Consider the following 20636-nt stretch of genomic DNA (forward strand, 5'->3'; position numbering starts at 1 on the left):
AATTTTTCTGTGAACCTAAAAGTGCTCTAAAAAAGTCTTAAAAATAAAAGGCAACCTATGGAATGGAGAAAATATTTGCAAATCATATGTCTGATATGGGGTTCATACCTAGAATATATGGGACTTCCCTGGTGGCTCAGTGGTTAACAATCCGCCTGCCAATGCCGGGAACATGGGTTCGATCCCTGGTCCGGGAAGATCCCACATGCCGCGGAGCAGCTAAGCCCGTGCGTCACAACTACTGAGCCTGCGCTCTAGAGCCCACGAGCCACAACTACCGAGCCCGTGCGCCACAACTACTGAAGCCCAGGTGTCTAGAGCCGGTGCTTCGCAACAAGAGAAGCCACTGCAAGGAGAAGCCCGCACACCACAACGAAGAGTAGCCCCCACTCGCCACAACTAGAGAAAGCCCGTGCGCAGCAATGAAGACCCAATGCAGCCATAAATAAATAAATAAATAAATTTATAGAATATATAAAGAACTCCTACAAGTTGACAATAATAAAACAAATAACCTAATGAAAAAAATGGATGAAGGATGTGAATAGACATTGCTCTAAAGCTGATACACAAATGGCCAACCAGTATATGAAAAGATCATCTCTAATCATGATATAAATTCAAATTAAGACCACAGTGAGATACCACGTAAACCCCTTTAGGATGGCTCCTAGCAAAAAGACAGAAAAAAACAAGTGTTGCTGAGGATGTGTAGATACTAAAACCCTTGTGCTCTGTTGGTGGGAATGTAAAATGGTGCAGCCACTGTGGAAAACAGTATGGAGGGTCTTGAAAAAATTAAACGTGGGGGACTTCCCTGGTGGTCCAGTGGTAAAGAATCCACCTTCCAACGCAGGCGACGCGAGTTCGATCCCTGGTCGGTGAACTAAGATCCCACATGCCCTGGGGCAACTAAGCCCGCGTGCCATGACTACTGAGCTCGCGGGCCTCAGTGAGAGAGCCCGCATGCCACAAACTACAGAGCCCATGTGCCCTGGAGCCCGGTGCCACAGCTAGAGAGAGAAAACCCACGTGCCACAACTAGAGAGAGAAGCCCGCACACCACAACTAGAGAGAAGCCTGCGTGCCGCAATGAAAGATCCCGTGTGCCAAAACTAAGACCCGATGCGGCCAAAAAAAATAAAAAGACAGTAAACATGGAACTGCTATATGATCCAGCAATCCCATTTCTGGGTATATACCCAAAATAATTGCAAGCAGAATCTTGATGAAATACTTGTATGTCCATGTTTATAGCAGCATTAATTCATATAGACAGAGAGTAGAATGGTGGTTGCCAGGGGCTGGAGGGGGTGAGCGTTGGGAAGTTATATTTGATGGGTTCAGAGTTTCAGTTTTGCGAGATGAGGAGTGGTCTGGAGATGGGTGGTGGTTCACAACAGTGTGAGTGTACCTAATGCCACTGAACTGGAAACGTTGTTACCGTGGTAAAAGTTTATGTTAATGTGTATTTTACCAGAATTTTTTTTAATTTGTAAAAGATGGAAAATATTTACCAAGGATTGGCAGGGATGTTTCACAGCCACTAGAGGCAGCGTAAGTCCATCAGCCACTTTGGGAAAGGTAATTGGCGATAATGAGGGAAGCTGAGCACACACTCCCACTACCTGCACTCCCACTCCTCGGGGTGCACCCCTCCGAAGAGGCGAATACGTCCGCAAAGAAACACGCACACACGCGCACAGCAGCGCGACTCGTCGCAGCCCCGCGTGGCACCTGTAGCGTGGAGAAAACGCTGTCTGTTCACACGGCAGCATAACGCACACATGTGAATGGAAGATCTACAGCGTGCGAAACGTAAGGTGGAATCTCACCGCCAGTGTTGAGTTGAAGGGGGCAGGTACCAAGGCGGTTCCCTTCGTATGGAGTCCAGAGCCAGCAGAATTCAGCTGTGCTCTTAGAAGTCAGTGAACAGTGGTTTTCCTCTGGGGCGGGGCTCCTGACCAGAAGGGTCCACAGGAGATCCCAGGGGTAGTGTGCAGGTCGTACTGCTTCTTGATCCTGGTCCTGGAAACAGAGTGTGTTCAGCTTGTGGGGGAAAAATTGTGAGTTGTGTGCTTACAATGTGTCATGTGCTCTTTGGTATGGGAATTATACTCTAAAATGGTAAGTTAAAAAGATTCGTTTCAAGCCCAGAATGGAAGAGGGCGGTCAGCCTGTCCTGTCTTTCCCGGCAGAGGCAAGGTCTCAGTGACCTTGTGGTTCTCTTCTTGCAGGGAGGCTGCGGCCGGGGCCTGAGCACTGCAGTGGTGTCACGGTGAGGGCAGAGGCCCAGGGCTACACCGCGCTCCTCGTGAGCTACAAGCACGGCCACATCCACCTGAGCGCCCGCATCACCATTGCCGCCTACCTGCCCCTCAAGGTGAGCCCCAGGCCCTGCCCTCCCCCCGTTCCCTGGTGCAAATGATCCATCTGCTCTGGTGAATGTGTGTCAAAACACTGATTGTTCAGAATAGCTTTGGGGACAGCTACAGAGGTGATTGTCAAGCTGAAATTAGGAGTATGGAGCAGGGGCAGGGCCTCCCTGGTGGCAGACAGTGAGCGCCGACATCCTTGTGGATGAAATGATTCCCACACGGATCGGGACAGAGGGGCTCCTGGTCCAGTAGAGACTCACCCTGCAGGGTCTCCACAGAACCCTGGCGTTGCGGGGGACAATGGCCCTGGCACGTGGTGCAGATTCTGGGGCCTCGGGGCCTGGGTCAGGTCTGGATGTGCCCCTCACCTGATGCCAGGCAACCGTCAGCGTCTGGGTCCCCCGTGCGTCTTCGTGCAGAAGGCATTTAGAGTGTTCCTACTCAGAGCATGCTGCCTTTGTTTGACACCAACTCCCGAGCTTCAATCCAGGTCCAGCACCAACTCTGTGACTTTGGCTGATGTAATTTCCCTGGGCCTCAGTTTCCCTGCCTGTAAATGGGGCTAATACAGCACCTGCCTCCCAGGGTTGTGGTGACGATGAGCTGAGCTCACGAACCAAGTGGGCTGAGAACCGTCCCTAGGAGGTGCTGAGCGCTCGGTAAGGGTTAGCTGTTACTGTGTGAACAAGGAAGACCTGGCCCTTCCTCCAGGGTGCGGCCAGGCAGCCTCGCTCGGGCGGCCCGGGGAGCGTGGGCCTGCCCCTCCTGTGGGGCGGGCCTCCCAGGCTGGGCCAGTCAGCACTTGCATTTCCCGGGCACCAGTCCCAGCCGCTAGGATAGCTCTGGTCCCCTTGATTTGGGATGCATTTTCTTCTCCCCCTCAGCCATTAGAAGCTAGCTCAGTGACATAAGAATTCTTCATCGCTGCACCCCTAGCCCTGGGCACACTGCCTGATACAGAGCGGACGACAACCAAGGGTTGTTGTGGATTTCTTATTGAGATATAATTGACATATAACCTTGTGTTAGTTTCCTTAGGACAACAGAGTGATTCAATATTTGTATCTATCGTGAAATGGTCACCACAATAAGTCTAGTTAACATCCATCACCACGCATTGTTACAAGTTTTGTGTGTGTGTGATGAGAACTTTTAAGATCTACCCTCTTAGCAGCTTTCACGTATGCAGCAGAGCCTTATTAGCTAGAGTCACCATGCTGTACCTCACACCCCCAGGACTCGCTTATTTTGTAATTGGAAGTTCGTACTTTCACCCATTTTGCCCCCAATTCCTGCCTCTGGCAGCCACCAGTCTGTTCTCTGTTTCTATGAGTTTGTGGTTTTTGTTTTTTTGTTTCTAGATTCCATTTATATAAGTGAGATCATAAGGTATTTGTCTTTGTCTGTCTTGGTTTATTTCACTTAGTGTGATACCCTCAAGGTCCATCCATGTTGTTGCAAATGGCAGAATTTCCTTCTTTTTATGGGTGAATAATATTCTATTATATCTATATACTTATATCTATATCTATATATCTATGTCACATCTTCTTTATTCATTCATCCATTAATGGGCATTTAAGTTGTTTCCATATCTTGGCTATTGTAAATCACACTGCTATGAACATGGGTTACAGGTTTCCTTTAAAGTAAGTGTTTTTCTTTCCTTTGGATAAATGCCCATAAGTATTTATGGGAATTGCTGGGTCATGTGGTAGTTCTGTTTTTAATTTTTTGAGAAGAGTTGTTTAATTTAGAAGGAGTGAGTGGGGAAATGTGTCCAGGGTTACCTAGCTAGGGCTGAATCCAAGGTCTCCTGATCCCCCAAACCAAAATATATATGAATACCTACTTATAGGTGCCGGTCCCTGCGCTAAACGTTAGGGGTACAACAGTGCAAAAAACCACACAGAAATCCTTTTCCTCATGAGCTGACATTGTAGCAGAGGCAGAGGGAGAGACAGACAGGAAATAAACTAGTAAGTAAGGTATTTTGTATATGCATGCCATGGAAAAAGTAAAGCGTTGAAAGGGTGATAGGGAGGGCAGAGGAAGGAAAGATGGCAGCATAAAATTGAAAGGTCAAGATCCTCTCACTGATCAGGACCCTGGAGGTGAGAGGGCTCAGGGAGCAGGGCTGAGAGAAAACTAAAATCCCTAAGATGGCAGCGGTCATCCTGGGGAGGCCCTGCCACAGCCAGCCGTGTGACGGAGCCTGGGTAGGAGGTTCTTCAGGATCCCTCCTGGGTGCTTGTCCAGATGACCACATGGTCTGATTATCTGGGTGTTTGGTGGAGCATCAGGGGCCAACCCCTGAGCTCACTGTCCCAAGCTGGGATGTAAGGATGAAGATAAGGAGGACATGTCCCCAATAAAGGTGGCTTCCTGACTGGAGAAATTATAGGGAAAAGAACAGGATATGTGTCTCTTCTCTCATCTTTCTTGTGCCTTGATATCTGTTAAGATTAGGTGTATATACGAGTAACAAAACGCAAAATAACAGTGGCTTAGTGAATAGAGAGTTTATTCCTCTTTCACATGAGAGGTTTCACACAGGTCTAGTGTGGCAGCTCTGTAGTCATCAGGGACCCAGGTTTCTGTCTTTCTACTTCATCGTCCTAATATGTGGATTTCATCCTCAAAGTTGCCTCATGCCCTAAGGTGGCTGCTGGAGCTGCAGCTATCACATCTGCATTCCATATAGCCAGAAGGGGAAAGAGCTCATCTCTGAGCCGAGTTAGTTTCCTGTAGTAGCCTTGTCAGAAGTTTAAAAGAGCAGCTTCCACCTGCACCTCATTGGCCGGAACTTCATCTGCTGGCCACAGCTAGCTGTAAGAGACTGGGGAATCATTTCAGCTGGGCAGTTTACCACCCTAATAAAATGGAAGTTCTTTCTCTGAGGAAGAGAGGAGTGTGGAAACTGGAAAGGCAGCTACCAGTTCTTGTCCAGCCTGTGCTTGCCAGTTCACTCTGCAGACAGTCCCTGGTGCTTTGTTAGTACAAGGCTCAGGGTGGGGAGACAGATCTAGGGAAATATCTCACCCTCTGTGCCCTGGGAGGCTGCCCATCTGTGAGGAATGCAGACGTGCAGACAAACACAGTGAGTGTAGTAGAGGTAAGGAAGAGTCCCGTGGGCACAGGTCACCTATGAACGCAGAAGCAGAAGGAGAGTGTGAAGGCATGAAGCTCGGCTGGTGGGGCACCAGAAGGAGTGTGTGTATCTCGGGGTGAGGCATGAGACTGCGGAGGCTCCCTGGGTCAGGTCGAGCGAGGGTTAGATGCGTTAGGAGCTGGACGTTCTCATGCAGCAGTGGGCAGCAGGTGAGGTCAGGGAAGGACAGTCACACCCATGAGACCCCTGCTGCTAGCGGGGAGGGTGAGTGGCCGTGTCTTGGAAGCACATTGTAAGGACGCCCCCCACTGGCAGAAGAAAGACCCTCCCCAGATCTAACAGGTGCCACTCGCCAGCACCCCACCCCACCCCCCGGCCCGACTTACCTGTAACCTCTTCTGTCTAATTGGCCCGCAGACAGAGGGAGGCTGTCTTGCCAGTTCCCTAACTCCCTTCACGGCCAACACACCACTTCCTCTTCAGCCTGGTTGGCTGCAGCAGTTTGGGGTACATTGTCGCCCCACCTGCGGGTTACTCTTTGGGAGCTTGGAGTGCCAGGGTTTGGGTCCCCGCCTGGCTCCTTCACCCCGGTGATATCAGCGTGGGCTGTGCACCCTGGAGCCTCTGGGTCAGCCAGGTGCCGGGGCGGCAGGGGGGGACTGTCACCTCTGACTGCCCCTCCCCTCCCCTCCCCTCTCCTTTTCTCTGGATCCTGGACTGAGGCGGGTAGTCCATCTCCTGGAAACGCGGACTGCTGGTGCTAAGGGCCTCTTGATGACCAGACGCCCTCCTGTTTTGCAAACCAGGAAATTGAGTCCCTGAGAGAGAAGGTCTCGACTGCGATACAGGGCCCCTCCTCTCCTGCTTGGCCTGTTCTGGTATCTGCGTGTTGACGCCCCCAGTACGATTTATCAGTGTCCTTCATTAGCCAGGCTGATTATTAACCTATCTCCCTGCACACGGTTCGGTGACGCTTTTATGCCTGGATGGGAAGAGAATTACACGGCAAGGTGATAATTGATCATTCTCCAGCTTTAATTATAGGACGTGTGGTACTTTTGCACAGTCTTTCTATTGGGCTGGTCAGGAAGAAATCCTCCTGCAAGGTTTACAGTGACCTGCTTTGTCCATAGCAGAGCTGTTCTGGTTGTGGTGATGAGACGGGTGAGAGCAGGGCATCTGGAGTCGGAACAGACCCGGGCCCGCCAGCTGGGTGAACTTGGACGAGTTGCTTCTGCTTGCTGGGCCTCACTCTTTCCATCTGCAAAATGGGGGTGACAGTTGACAGTAGTGGGGGCCATTTACTGAGCATATGCTACATGTGTGTTGAGGGCTCCCATCCATGCCCCCTTGAATCTGCGATAACCCATGAGGCAGGGTTCTCATTGTACCCATTTTATAGGACGGGAGACTGAGCCGTATAGACATTAACCCGCTTAAGGTCACACAGCTGAGTGACAGCTTCATTCTAGCTTTGGGGACAGAGAAGCAAATGCACTTAAGAACACACAGGAAGTGATGGCAGGTGGTGAGAAGGGCGGTCCAGCTGGGAAGGGAGGTAACAGGTGACAGGAGGTCCTGCCTTGGACGGGGGATCCAAGAAGGCCTCCCTGAGGAGGAGGTTTGTGCAGAGGCCTCAGTGAAGCACGGGAGCAGGCTGTGCAGCTGTCTGGAGGAGGGACGGGTGGTCCAGGGAGGAAGGGCCAAAGGCCCTCATCACGTGCAGGAAAAGGCCCCTGTTGATGGTTTCTTTGGTGGGCACGTAGCAAGATAGAGTCTGTGGGAGGCTCCTCGGAATTGTGTGTGTGTACACACCTGTGCACACGTGTTCAGGGAGGGATGCCTGGAGAGCTAACTGACAGCAAATTCAGAAAATTACTCATATTGCAAAAAAAAAAAGTCAAAAGGACAGAATTCTCACTGACAAGTGATACCCTTTCTTTACTAAGGGTTTAGCACCCAACCAAGGGGACCTGAGCCCCACAGGCCTCGGCAGATCATCACCTTGCCCCGACCTGCCTCCATCCTCAAGGGTATGTGACATCTTAAGGCTGTCATGCAGTGACATTCCCTCTCCATACGGAGGTGCATCTGGCTGGGGCACTGCTCCAGGTCCAGGACTGCGGTGACAGCTGAGTGGTTATCAGTCTGTACCTGCGAGGGCTTCAGGCTGTTGGCAGTTGTGGGAAGCAGCCCCCGTGGGGGTGAGAGCATGGAAAGAGCTGAGCGGAGCATCAGGGGTCTGATGAGCAGGTCAGCAGAGATGACCGCAGCAGCGGGCTGGCAAACACCGTGGGCCAAAATGGAGGGAACAGGGGAGGCTGGCACTGGCTGGGTAGGGGAGGCTTTGGCTCAGCCCAGGCTCATGACATCCCCACAGGGTCTCCGCTGCAGAGGGTCTGAGATGGGTCGTTGTGCCCTGATCTGCACGAGCACTCACAGGGCTTTAAGGGGTCCAGGTGAGTAGGGCTTGGGGGAGCCGGGCCTGGAGGTAACTGTCAAGTATTCTGTGTGTTCTGGGCATTAAGCTGTCAAGGACTCACTGGATGTGGGTTCCTGGTAACCTCCACGTGCCTAGGACACTGGCGATTCTGAACGAGAAGTCACTCTGCCTTTGTGGACTCTGCTCTAATGTAGGCACAGCTTCTGTGTGTGCCCGTCTGTGCCCACCGCAGACATTGCTAATCAATCCTGGCTGCCTTTATTGCCAAGCACTGATTCAGCCTCAGGAGCACAGATCCCCACCCCCATAGCCATTACCAGCCAATCAGAGTTGGACCTTGGGGCTAACAGGTGTTTGCAACTCTTGGCCTAAAAGATATTGGGAAGCACAAGAGGTTAAGGTCAATTAGTCCAAGAAGAGGGGATTGATGCAGGTTTGGTCTTCTCAGCATTGAGATGATCAACCTGTCACAGGTAGAATCATTTGTTTCCATTTCTTCTCAGTTTTAGGGTTTGCTTTTTTTTTTTTTTTTTTTTTTTGTCTCTCACTGTTGTGGCCTCTCCTGTTTTGGAGCACAGGCTCCGGACGCGCAGGCTCAGTGGCCATGGCTCACGGGCCCAGCCGCTTCGCGGCATGTGGGATTTTCCCGGACCGGGGCACGAACCCGTGTCCCCTGCATCGGCAGGCGGACTCTCAACTACTGCGCCACCAGGGAAGCCCTAGGGTTTGCTTTTTTTAACCTTATTTTTTGTCTAAGTTGTTTATGTGGTTCCCAAGTTAAACCTGTATTCAGAGTACACCCAGAAGCCTCACTTCCATCTCTTCCCTGCCTCTTGTCAAAAACTATTTTGATTAGTTTCTATTTTACAGTTTCAGTGTCTCTTTTTGCAAAAGTCAGCAAGAATGATTATATGTTTTTTTTTTTGTTTTTTTTTTTTGCGGTACGCGGGCCTCTCACCATTGCGGCCTCTCCCATTGCGGAGCACAGGCCCCGGACGCTCAGGCTCAGTGGCCATGGCTCACGGGCCCAGCCACTCCGCGGCACGCGGGATCCTCCCGGACCGCGGCACGAACCCGCGTCCCCTGCATCGGCAGGCGGACTCTCAACCACTGCACCACCAGGGAAGCCCCGATTATATTTTCTTATGCCCTGCCCGTTCCTCTCTTACTCAAAGGTAGTATGCTAGATATCCTGTTCTGCACTTTGCTTCTTTGCTTGGAAAATAAAGGAAATAACCTGCAAATCTCTCCACATCCGCACGGGAAGATCTTTGTTTGACATTCCATCGTATGGATAGACCACAGTTTACCTAACTAGGCCCCTGCTGGTGGGTGTTTGTGCTGTTTCCAAGCTTTTACTCTTTAAGATAATACTGTAATGCGTAGCTCTGTGTGTATATTTTATATATTCATGGAGGCATATCTTCGGAGTCCATTCCTAGATGGAATGTTGCTTGGACAAGGGGTAAATATGACTGTCATTTTAGTAGATATTGCCAACTTTCCCTCTGTTGGGGTTGTGCCATTTTCCTGTCTCCCCAGCGGGATAGAACACGTTTCTCGATATACTGTTTTTGAAAATTGCTGAGAGAATAGATCTTAAAAGTTCTCATCACAAGAAGAAAAAATTGTAACTTTGTGTGGTGATAGATGTTAACCAGACTTATTGTGGTGACCATTTTGCAACATATACCAATATCAAAACACTATGTTGTACTAATGAAATGAATATAATGGTCATGTCAATTATATCTCAAAAAACAAGTTAATTAATTTTATAAAAGAGTATGTGTTTCCCTACGGACTCACCAGCAGTGTGTGTGCTCAGACTTTTGGATTTTTGCTAATCAGATGGCAGAGAGATAGTATCACAGCGTAGTTGTAATTTACTCTTTTAAAAATACTTCAGTTTGTCTGTAAGGCCTTTCATTTCTCATGTGGTTGAGATCGCGCTGCAGATACGAGAGGAAACAGACACACCTTTCCTTTAATGAGCCTATAGGCCAGCTGGGGAGACAGACGCCCAAACAGATCATTTCCTGGCGGGACAACCAGCACCAAGTAAAGCAAGGACCAGAGAGTGAGCCACCCCAGCCCTGGCAGGCTCGCCTCTCCCAGGGAGACGTTGACGCTTCCCCTCTTTTCTCCCACAGGCTGTGGACCCCTCCTCTGTCGCCTTGGTGACCCTCGGCTCCTCAAAAGAGATGCTTTTCGAGGAGGGCCCCAGGCCCTGGGTCCTGGAGCCTTCCAAGTTCTTCCGCAACGTCACCTCTGAGGACATGGACAGCGTCAGTCTGGCTCTCTTTGGGCCCCCTGCCGCCCGGAATCACCAGCAACACTGGATCCTCGTGACCTGCCAGGTCTTGGGCGAGCAGGTGAGCGGGCGGCCACCCCCAGACCCGCCTTGCCCAGAGCGAGGGATGGAAAGTCACGTCCCCCAAGCACCCCGCTGTGCCTCGCAGCATTATCTTATCTAACTGCTCGAGGCAACCCTGAGAGACAGCCGTGGCTGTTGTACCCACTTCACAGACAGGCAGACTGAGGATCAGGGTGGTGGGCGATTGAGTGAGCACGTGAGCACCATCTGGGCCTAGCGGGGTGCGGCACTTGGGACCGCGCTACACGCTGGCCAGTCCTGCCTCTCTTTCCACACCCGGGGCGATCTCTTGGTCCAGGGCGTCAGCACTCCCCACTGTCAAGTCCGGGTGGGATGAGATCGGGCTTGCAAAGTCGGAGGCCTCCAGGGTCAGGCAAGTATCAGTATTATAAATGAGTGAGACTGCAGACCCAGCGTGGGCAGATCTTTTCGGTGTTTCAGGATGAACCGAGAATCCCAATATTTTTTTCTCTGAAATCTTTTTTTTAGATTGAAATATAGTTGATTTACAATATTATATTAACTTCAGGTGTATGAAGTGTCTTGATTTTTTTTTTTAATGCTGAAAACCAAAAAAATTAGCCTGGGTGGACTGAGCACAATGCACCTGTGATCCCTGCAGGGCCGGCATCGGCTGGATAGAGCAGCAGCTCGCTCCTCCGTTCCCCTGTGCCTGGCCGTCCCAGGCTCAGGGCTGCACACTTGTCTGGTTATAGTAGGGGTGTAACCCTCCATTCCCAGGGTGCCGGGAAACAGAAAGCAAGGGGTGAGGAGGCCAGCGTGAATCAAGAACATAGGAGAGAGCCCCTTTCTTGGGGGAAGTGAACACCTTTCTGTGTTTATTTACTAGTACAAAGCATGTCCGTTGATGTTAAAACACACACACACACACACACCGGCCCCCAGGCACCCTCATGAAGACCGCCACACTGAGACCGGCTGGGTGTGAGCGGAAAAGATGCACAGTGAGAGGCCCACTTCCACTGGCTTCATTGTTTTTTTTACAAAATCAATTGAAGAATAAGAAAAATAAAGACATAATAATAAATACCACAACAAGAATAAACTTAGTCAAAAATGAACGTAGAGAACTTTCTTATCCCTGGCTTGGCTCAGTCATCTGTGTCCCCCTCGGACGGTAGGGGTTGGACCCTCAGCAAGGTCGCCCTGAGGGCCCCCTACCCTGCTGCTCTGGGGTCGCTTCCTGGGGTGTTGGGGGTCACCCAGGACACTGCCCTCTGTCCTGCCTCGTGGTCAGGAAGGTTGAGGGGCTTCTGGGCCGACTGTTCTGGCGTGTGAAAGTGAGTGTCACTGAGGGGCCGGGGGCCGCTCCCTCAGGACCGGCCGTGAGCCGTGTTGCTCGTAAAACGCGGGCCGGGCTTGATTTCTGAGGTCCCAGCTCTGAAAGCAAACATAAATCTCCGTGTCTTTTCTTGCACCTTTAATTTCCGTCTTTGCAGCCTCCAGCTGAGCTTGTCTAAGAGGCGAAAGGAGGGCAGGGCTGTGGCTTCAGCACCTGCTCGCCTGCCCCGCCCTCCGTAGCCCTCAGCTGGTCCCTCCCCAAGGGGCTCAGTCCATCAGACACACCCTGCGGCGCCTACACCTCGTTGTGATGGGTGTCTTCAAGTCACTCTGGATTCCTCATTCAAAACGCACAAGCTTGTCAGTTTGCTCATCAGCCTTGGGGTCTTCATAGGGTCCCGGGAAGCTGCACGGTATTCCCCCGACCCACCTCTTCCTCGGGCCCAGGAGCAGGCAGTGGTTCTGTTCTGTTAGTAGAGGGTGCCAGGGCCCCTGTCGGAAGGTCTCTTGCACGTTGAGGGAGCTCTCTCCTGGGCGTGTGTCGCTGGACCACTGTAACCCGCTTGGGATGCGGGCATCACCACCATCCCAGTCGTGCAGAAGAGCACATTTGAGTCCCGGGGGCTCTCAGCAGAGCAGGGACTCAGGCGTGGGGTGTCTGACGGCTGTTTCTGCTCCGCCAGGTCGTCGCCCTCACGGTGGGCAACAGGCCCAGCATCACGAACCCCTTCCCGGCGCTGGAGCCCGCTGTGGTGAAGTTCGTGTGTGCGCCGCCCTCCAGGCTCACCCTGGCGCCCGTCTACGCCAGCCCCCAGCTGGACCTGTCCTGCCCGCTGCTGCAGCAGAGCAAGCAGGTGGTGAGTGGCCTTCTGGGGAGGCGGCGTGGGTAGGCCAGGCGACGCCCGGTGCTGCCCCCTCAGCCCTACGCTCGCCTTGTCCGGTGGGCACTTGTCTGCGTGTGACAAGTGGGGCCTGGGACCTGGAGGGGTGGGGCATCCCCTGCGTCACAGCTGCTGGTGGCAGTGCCCGGACTCTGCCGCCTCTCTGCGCGGGCTCTTGGCGGTCTGTACAGATCTCGTCGCTTTCCTGTGTGGCTCGAGGCTGTTAAGGTGGGGTTCTTGTCTCAAGGCAGGAGTTGCAGAGGGAGTGGCTGGCTGTAGTCTTCTCCATGGTGCGGGGGATGGCGCTGTGTTTCCAAGGTCACTGCGAGCAGAGGGAAGAAAGTCACTGGGGTCCCTGACAGCAGGGATGTGAGGTGACAGCAGTCCAGCCTCCACCCCTGAGACCCTCGAGACCGGACGGCTGGACGTGGAGGATTTGGAAGCCCCCTGGTCAGGGTCAGGCATGCACACGCCCTGCTGGCCGGCTGCGGCCCTTCTTGGAAGGGAACCAGGCTTCTTTCGTCTCATCCCTCAGCATACGTTTGTTGGATCTCACCCCCTGTGCCGGGCACACGTCAGGTTCTGGAACGCAGAGTACCCAGGGCAGGCGAGGCTCGGGCCTCGGAGCCGACAGGAGGCCCACAGCAGACATGGTGGATGGGCGGGTGGGAAGCCCTGTGGAGACAGGGGACCTCAGACTACAGGGAAAGGCCCCTGTGAGGAGGGCACATAGGCTCACGCCCGTGCTCGGGGTGCCAGCCAAGAGGGGCCAAGCTCAGGGTGCCCCAGGCAGGTGGAACAGCAAGTGCAAAGGCCCCGGGGCCAGCCCAGGGTCTCTGCATCCCTGCTGCCCACACAGTGATCAGAACCGCTGTGTGTGTTTTGTTCCTCGTCCCTGAGGGCTGGACCCGCAGGCAGAACTCTGTACGTCTGTCCAGCTCCAAGTCCGGTGCCTCCTCGGCAGCCCTGCAGTTGCTTCTCTCCCAGCCCCAGCCTGCAGTCAGCCCCGGGGCGTGTCCAGCTGCCTGCCTGGGGCAGCGAGATTGGGAGTCGGCTCCTGCTGCTGTTTGGTCAAGTTGCATCCCTTTGAAGCTCTAGGGGAGGCGCCAGACTCCAGGGCCTGGGACTTGGGGACAAGCCCACCATCTGGCCCGTGCCTCTGGGCCTCCTGTCCTTGTGAGCTTAGTTCAGCTTTTTCTCCCGCTGCTCTGGCGATCGTGGGGGGCTTCACTGACCCCTCAGCTCTGAGGCATGTGAGCCCCTCCGCTGGTCCCGTGAGGACTGGGGCCTCGATGGCACTGGTTAAAGTGAGGAGTCTGTGTGTGCGGCTCAGGGCCCTCTCCTCTGCCCCGCGGGCCTGCAGAGAGCATCCTCCTGCGGGAGGAGACCCGGGCTCAGAGCCCAGGGCCCCTCTGCAGGCTCGTTGCCATGGTGCCGCATCCTCCCCGTCCCAGGCCTGGGTGTGCATGTCATGGAGCGGCTGACCGTCTTCCCTAAGGTGAAAATATGTGCGTGTTCAGGAAAAGACTTTGGGGGCTATTGAGATGAATGTCCTGAAAGTTTTACATTTTAAATCACTTTTATGTGCTCAGCAAATTATCCCTTGTGGAAAGAAAGACGTCATATAAGTCTGGGCGCTTGGAAGACCCGGCTTGCTGGGCCCGCCGCGTGTGTGCCGGGGAGCCGGCTCAGGCCCGGCCTGAGTCCCACCGGCTGCGCAGCTGCCTCCTTTGAGTGATGACAATGACACCCAGAGTTCCTGCGGGGGACAAGCGGGACCGGACGGACATAGGGAGTCAGGGGGGACCTGCAGGCCCCGAGACCGCCCGTCACCTTCCCCCCGCGATCAGTGCTCGGATGCTGGGGCAGCCCCGTGTTCTGGCTTGCTGTCCCCTGGCTGGAATTGTTTCCCTCCCGAACCCGCAGCTCTTTATTCACACGTTACTTTCTCGGGGGCGGGGAGGGGCCTTCCTCAGCTTTAGACCTTATCTGAAGGTCCCCACTCAGCATTTCCTATGCGGTTCCCTTCTCCCCCTCCCCACCCCCAAGCACCCAACATCAACTAATGCTGTAGAATTTACGCACAGGCAGATCTCAGAGACAGTGTGGGTTCGGTTCCAGACCCTGCAGTACAGTGCGAATATCGCAATAAAACAAGTCTCAGGAACTTTTTGGTTTCCCAGGGCATATAAAAGCTACCTTTATATTATCCTATAGTCTGTTAAGTGTGCAATAGTGTTATGGCTAAAGAAACAATGTACAGACCTTAATTAAAAAGGACTTTATAGCTAAAATATGCTAACCGACCTCTGAGCCTTCAGTGAGTCATGGCAGTAACGTCAAAGGTCCCTGGTCACAGACACCCTAACAAGTACATATAATTAATGATGAAAAAGTCTGAACTATTGCGAGAATTACCAGAACGTGACCCAGAGACATGAAGTGAACAAATGCTGTTGGGAAAATGGCAGTGACAGAATCTCTCAGCACATGGTTGCCACGAACCTTCAGGTTGTAAAAACGAGGGATCTGCGAAGCGCAGCATCTCCGAGCTGTGCCGGTACTCATTTTCATCTTTGTGAGTCTCTCTCTCAGGGCCCAGCTCATGGTGGGAGCTCAGTGAATGGTGGATGGATGAGTGATCCAGGGACCCCTCCCCAACCCCCCCCCCCGCCCCCTGCCCTTATTCTGTAGGCTCACGTGCCTGGTGCCAAGGACAGGGCCGGGAGGATGGTCAGCCCTGAACAGCGGGTGCTCCTCCAAAGCCCCCTCAGCTCCAGCCTGTTCAACCCCAGGCTGGCCAAACCTTCTAAATTTCAAAGGAAAAAACAGATCCACGTGCCTCTCCTGTACTTAAACATTGGCTACTCGTTAAAGGAGCCGAGTCTGGCCGTCTGTCGGCTGTGACCTCGGGGTCAGCCCGGGGTTGTCTCTTGGCTGAAAGATGCCGGTCAGGCAGCGAGTGCAGCTCTGAATTGGCTCTCGTGTGTTGTAGATCTTTGCTCAGACACAGAATTGCCTTGTGATCCATCCGTGCTGGGATTCCAGAGCCGCAAGCCAGTCAGGTGTGGCCCCTGAGATTTGTGGTCTCACCAGGGGACCCTGAGGAAGATATATCCTTGCCACACATCCTGGTGCAAATCAGTTTCACTTTATACGTCTCCAAAGCCAGAGGCTGCCCAGGACGTGTTTGCAGAGTCGGTCACTGGCGAGGCCAGGCACTAAAACGGGGCTGACCTGTCGGAGTGACAAAATGGGACTGCACTCCGGCCTGACCCCAGTCCTCTGAGCTGGGCATCAGCCGTGCAGCTCACTGCCAGGAGGTGACAGGCTGGGGCTTGAATGGAGCTGCCTCCTGACTCGTGTGCTGGGGAGAGGCTGCACAGCGTCTGGCGAGGCCGGTGGGCTTTAAAATCAGACCAGAGAGTCCCACCCCTAAACCTGTGTGACCTTGGGCAAGCAACATAACATCTCTGAGCCTCAGCCTCCCCGTTTGGGGATGATGCTCTTGCCATTGGCAGGACCAGTGAACCTGCGAGCGTGATTGATGCTTCGTTCATTCCCCCCCACCCCCCACCCCCGCGCCGCCCCGCCCTGCCCTGGGGAGGAAGAGGAAGGGAAGGACGTTAGTTTTCCACCCCGGGTCGCATCTGGGGGACAGAGTGGGGCCTCTAGAATACGCACTTTGTTCTCCCCGCCCACAGTCACAGCTCCCGACTCGTGTCCACAATGGTTGTAAACTCCTTTGCATTCCCAGGTGATTATGCTGACCTGCATTTAGAATTTGGGACCTGCTTTGGTCCAGAGTTCTCTGGGGGCGAGGGAGGTGGGAGTTTGCTGACTGCATCAGGCGGGCCAGGTGGGCTCGGCGGCAGTACCGACACCCCTGCACAGTAAGGGCTCACTTCTCGCTCACGCAGTGTGTGCATCGCAGTGGGCTGGGGGCCCCACTTCATCGTTATCTTCCTTCCAAGACTTGGGTGGTGGAGCGGCCCCCAAGTTGAACGTGGGCAGAGAAGCAGAGCTGGCAGATCACGTTCTAACCATTCAAGCTTCTGCCCCCAGAACTGTCACGAGTCACTTGTCACATTTCACTGGCCAAAGCAAGTGATGCCCTCACTCCTGACTGCAAGGGCCAGAGAAGCTCAGTCCTTCCTCCTGGACCCGTGCCTGGTGAAGTATGGATACTGCTGAGCTCAGGTTCCTGCCTGAGTGACACGAGCCAGGCCCCTTAAAATGCTCTCATGCGACCCTTATTTAAAACAGAGCCCTGGAAGGAGGATCTCGTGCAATTCCCACTTCACGTGGAGAAACTCCAGAAAGTGGGTGACTTGCCTGGGCGGAGGTGGGTTTGAGTACAGGCTGTGGGAGCCGGGCATCCATTCGGGCCGGGAGGGCGGGGTGAACCTCGGTCTGGGGGAATGAGGCCGCTCCCCCACGGGCCCTGGGGAGCAGAGATGCTCAGGTGCGCGCAGCAGGAGGTGGGCTTTTGGAGTGGAATCCTAGGGGCCTGCCACTCAGCCACCGAGGACCTCTGTCCCTTCCTTCCCCCGGGACCCGTCCTCACCCTCAGTGGGTGGATGGCAGCCCCCATCACTGGGGTGGTCAAGGCCAGCTGAGAGCTTTGCCCTCCCAGTGGCTCTGGGACACTTTGGGGTGTAATTGGCGTTCCTGTTGAACCACGAGGCGGGGCATCCTGGAGGGGCTGAGGTGGGCATGGGGCGGGGGGAGGTGGCAGGATTTGGAGAGGGGAGGGCTGAGTGGAGGAGAGCAGCCTGGCTTGGGTGGGGAGGCCGAGGGCAGGGCCCCCCAGCCTCGGCACTGCTGACATTTGGGGCCAGATCGCCCCTTCTTGGGGGGCTGCCCAGTGCACCCTGGGGTGTTCGGCAGCACCCCAACCTCTACACACTAGACGCCAGTTGTGCCCCCTGCAGTGTGACAACCAAAAATGCTTCCAGACCCCGCCAAGGCCCCCGTTGAGGACCACGGACTGGAGCAGGAGGCCAGGTTGCATAGGGCTGGGGGCACCTTGCTGGCTGGCAGTAGTGACCATCCGTTTGAGACTTGCCCCCCACTGGCTCACCGGGACCCCTACGAGCTTACAAGGCAGCTGGCAGGTCTGCTGCACCGTGTGGTCAGGGGCGACCCCGCCCAGTCTGGGGTGCAGCCATAGCGGGTAACCTCGGCTTCTTGCAGGTTCCAGTCTCCAGCCATCGCAACCCCCTGCTGGACCTGGCCGCCTATGACCAGCAGGGCCGCAGGTTCGACAATTTCAGCTCGCTGAGCATCCAGTGGGAGTCCACCAGGCCGTCGCTGGCCAGCATCGAGCTGGACCCCCCCTTACAGCTGGTGTCCCGGGACGATGGGAGCGGCCAAAAGAAGTTGCACGGTGAGCCGGGTGGTGAGCGGTGGCCCCAGACAGACGAGCCGCGTGCCGAGAGGGGCCGGCAGCTGTGGGTGGAGGGCTGGGACCCCCTCTGTCCAGGACGAAAGCTCAGGGAGCTTCAGGACTCTCCTTTAATCCTCACACGTCTGTGACGTAGGAATGGCCTCTCTGTGTGGGAGATGGGGAAACAGCTCGGGGCACACGGCGGCTGAATCTCAAACCCCAGGTTGTACACAGACCGGCCTGGCGCCGACGCCCTGTGACGCTGCCATCACAGACTCCTCAACGGCCGGGAGCTGAGCTGTCTCCTCCAGCTCCTCTAAGCTGCCCCGGGAACCTTGCTCAGGGCCCGTTAACTCTTATGGTGCACACAGTGTAAACGAAGCCCATCACCTATTTTTAGGGCTGTGGGAGATTTAAAGCTACAAATTAGACAGAGGGAAGGAGGGGCCGCCTCACAGATACAGCAGCGGGGCCCAAACCCGACGCCGCTTTCTCTCCCGCACTCAGGTTTGCAGGCCATTTCAGTTCACCAGGCCTCGGGCACCACGGCCATCTCTGCCACTGCCACTGGCTACCAGCAGTCCCACCTGGACATGGCCAGAGTGAAGCAGCCGGTACTGACCAGAGCCCTTGGGCGCCGGGGAGCCCTGCTGCTTCTGCTTCTCCTGTGCTGTGCCCGGCGTCCCAGGGTCCTGAGCCCCTCGCTGGGCTGCACCCCGGTCACCCCCCGCTCCATGATCAGGGGTGCCTCCTTACCAGGCTCCCTGCCTCAGTCTCCACCGCTGCACACCCTGCACACAGGCAACGGGGGGATCCAGCTGAAAGGCAGAGGGGCCTCGCCACATGCCGTCTCTGGCGCACGCCTTGGGGGCCCTCAGGCCTTTCGGCCGCAGCCTCTTCCCTGCCGCGGCCCGACTTACGGCCCCAGCTGAGTGTGCCCAGCTGGTTCATTCCCATCCCCTAAGCCCGCAGCTCCCACTGCCTGCAACGCCGTCCCACTTTCCTGGGGTGCATGTGAGTTGTCCATCCCGGGAGCCTGGCAGGTGGGATGGGGCGCCCACCTGGGCAGGACTTTGGGGGGCCTCGCAGGGCTGTGGTCTCAAAGCACGATGGGTGTTACTGGGCTCGTGTCCCCGACATGACGAGGTCCCGGGGAGGGGGGGCGCCAGCCCCTGGGGCCACTCGTCCTGCTCTTCTGGGGGAGGCCATGGGCTGGCCTGAGGTGGCCCCCAGCCCCCCTGGATCTGACAGTGCTGGCTTTGCCCCTTCAGCACCATCCCCTCATGCCCGTGTCGGCCTCCATCGAACTCTTGCTGGTGGAAGACGTGAGGGTCAGTCCAGAAGAGGTGGCCATCTACAACCACCCGGGCGTGCAGGTACAGCCTCCCCCCTGCTCCAGTGCCTGGGTGTGACCCCTGGGGGACCCCAGGCCTCTGACACCAGCTGGCCCCTCCTAACAGGCAGAGCTGCACGTCCGAGAAGGCTCTGGCTACTTCTTCCTCAACACCAGCAGCGCAGATGTGGTCAGGGTGGCCTATCAGGAAGCCCGGGGCATCGCCACGGTGAGTGGGGCCCTGCCCCCGCCTTCCTCTTCATATTAGCGAGCAGACTGTTGCCGAAGCTGGCCCTTAGTCTCGGCTGGTGTGTTGAACAGTCTTCAGATTCCCTGATTCGCTGTTTGTGAAACTCACGAGCTACCTTTGTGGTTTGTATTCCATCTCCACAAACTACCCGCACTGTAGTTACGTAATAATAATAATTATTATTTAATTTAATAATTAATTAATTAATTGGATTTAATAATTATATATAATAATTATTACCTAGTAATAATATTTCCATCTTAAATGGTTTCCTTTCAATTAAGATGAAAATATTATTACATGAGTGCCAGTATAAGAACCATAAGGAAATTGCCTTTAAAGACATATCAGCTTTTTCTGTTTCTCCATGTTCCTTCCCTGACCCTCTCCCTAGCTGTGCCCATGGTGTGGGAGAATTGAGCATTCTGCTCTTTTCAGTGCTTTTATTCTAAGGGTTTTTTTCTCCGTGTTGCTATGTAGGCTGGCTGATTATTTTCTCACAGTCACTTGTACTCAGCCATTCTCTCCTTGTAGAGCATTTAGGTGGTTTAGTTTTTTTTATTTGTAAAGAATCGCCCTATAATTATAACAAAGAGTAAAGGCAAACAGACTCCAACGTCCTAAATGTCTGCATATTGGCACAGTGAGTTGTTATGCTGTCGTGAAAACTGAACTTTCTTTAAAAGGAAACTCTGACCGCTGAGTGTGTCAAACCACAGCTGTGAGTCGCAATTGCAGGCAGCCAAGAACCAAGAGACCGTGACACCCATGCGGTGTCCTGAAATTGCAGCTCTGCTCTGGCCTTTGGGTTGCTCAGAGCCTAAGACCTGCTTTCCCCTGGTGGAGCCTGGTTGCCAGGCGTTGGGGGAGTTTTCCAGTCATCCCAGCACCGAGCGAGACTTTGTCCTGGACTTGAGAGAGGCGGGGGCACTCCGTGCTTGACGCATGGTGGGGGTTCCTGTGGTGCAGCCAGGGAAGCCAGGGGAGAGCCATCCTGCCATCCTGCCGCCCGCACTTGCTTTCAGCATTGCCTGTCCGTGCGGGGGAGCCCTCACCACTGGCGAGAGCACAAAACACGCATTCCAGGGACTTAGCCTTCACAGAGACCTGGTCCCACGATCTCCTTTCAGAAATACAGCCCGGCTGCCTTGCCCGTGGTTGTGCAGTAAAT

General features: G+C 54.5%; 1 protein-coding gene across 3 annotated transcripts in view; it reads left to right on the forward strand.

The window, feature by feature from the left end:
• The window catches only part of NUP210 (nucleoporin 210), a 100640-nt gene that overhangs the window by 45688 nt on the left and 34316 nt on the right, over window positions 1–20636 (forward strand). For all 3 annotated transcript variants that reach the window (XM_022562564.3, XM_022562565.3, XM_022562566.3), the window contains exons 14-20: window positions 2238–2383; window positions 10087–10308; window positions 12296–12469; window positions 17690–17882; window positions 18390–18496; window positions 19154–19258; window positions 19343–19444. In XM_022562564.3, the coding sequence (XP_022418272.2) occupies window positions 2238–2383; window positions 10087–10308; window positions 12296–12469; window positions 17690–17882; window positions 18390–18496; window positions 19154–19258; window positions 19343–19444 (1049 nt within the window). The remainder of the gene's footprint in view (window positions 1–2237; window positions 2384–10086; window positions 10309–12295; window positions 12470–17689; window positions 17883–18389; window positions 18497–19153; window positions 19259–19342; window positions 19445–20636) is intronic.

Source organism: Delphinapterus leucas, chromosome 10, assembly GCF_059928025.1.
Source record: "Delphinapterus leucas isolate spDelLeu-1000000601 "Yukka" chromosome 10, BTC_Dleu_Yukka2, whole genome shotgun sequence".
Classification (NCBI taxonomy): Eukaryota; Metazoa; Chordata; class Mammalia; order Artiodactyla; family Monodontidae; genus Delphinapterus; species Delphinapterus leucas.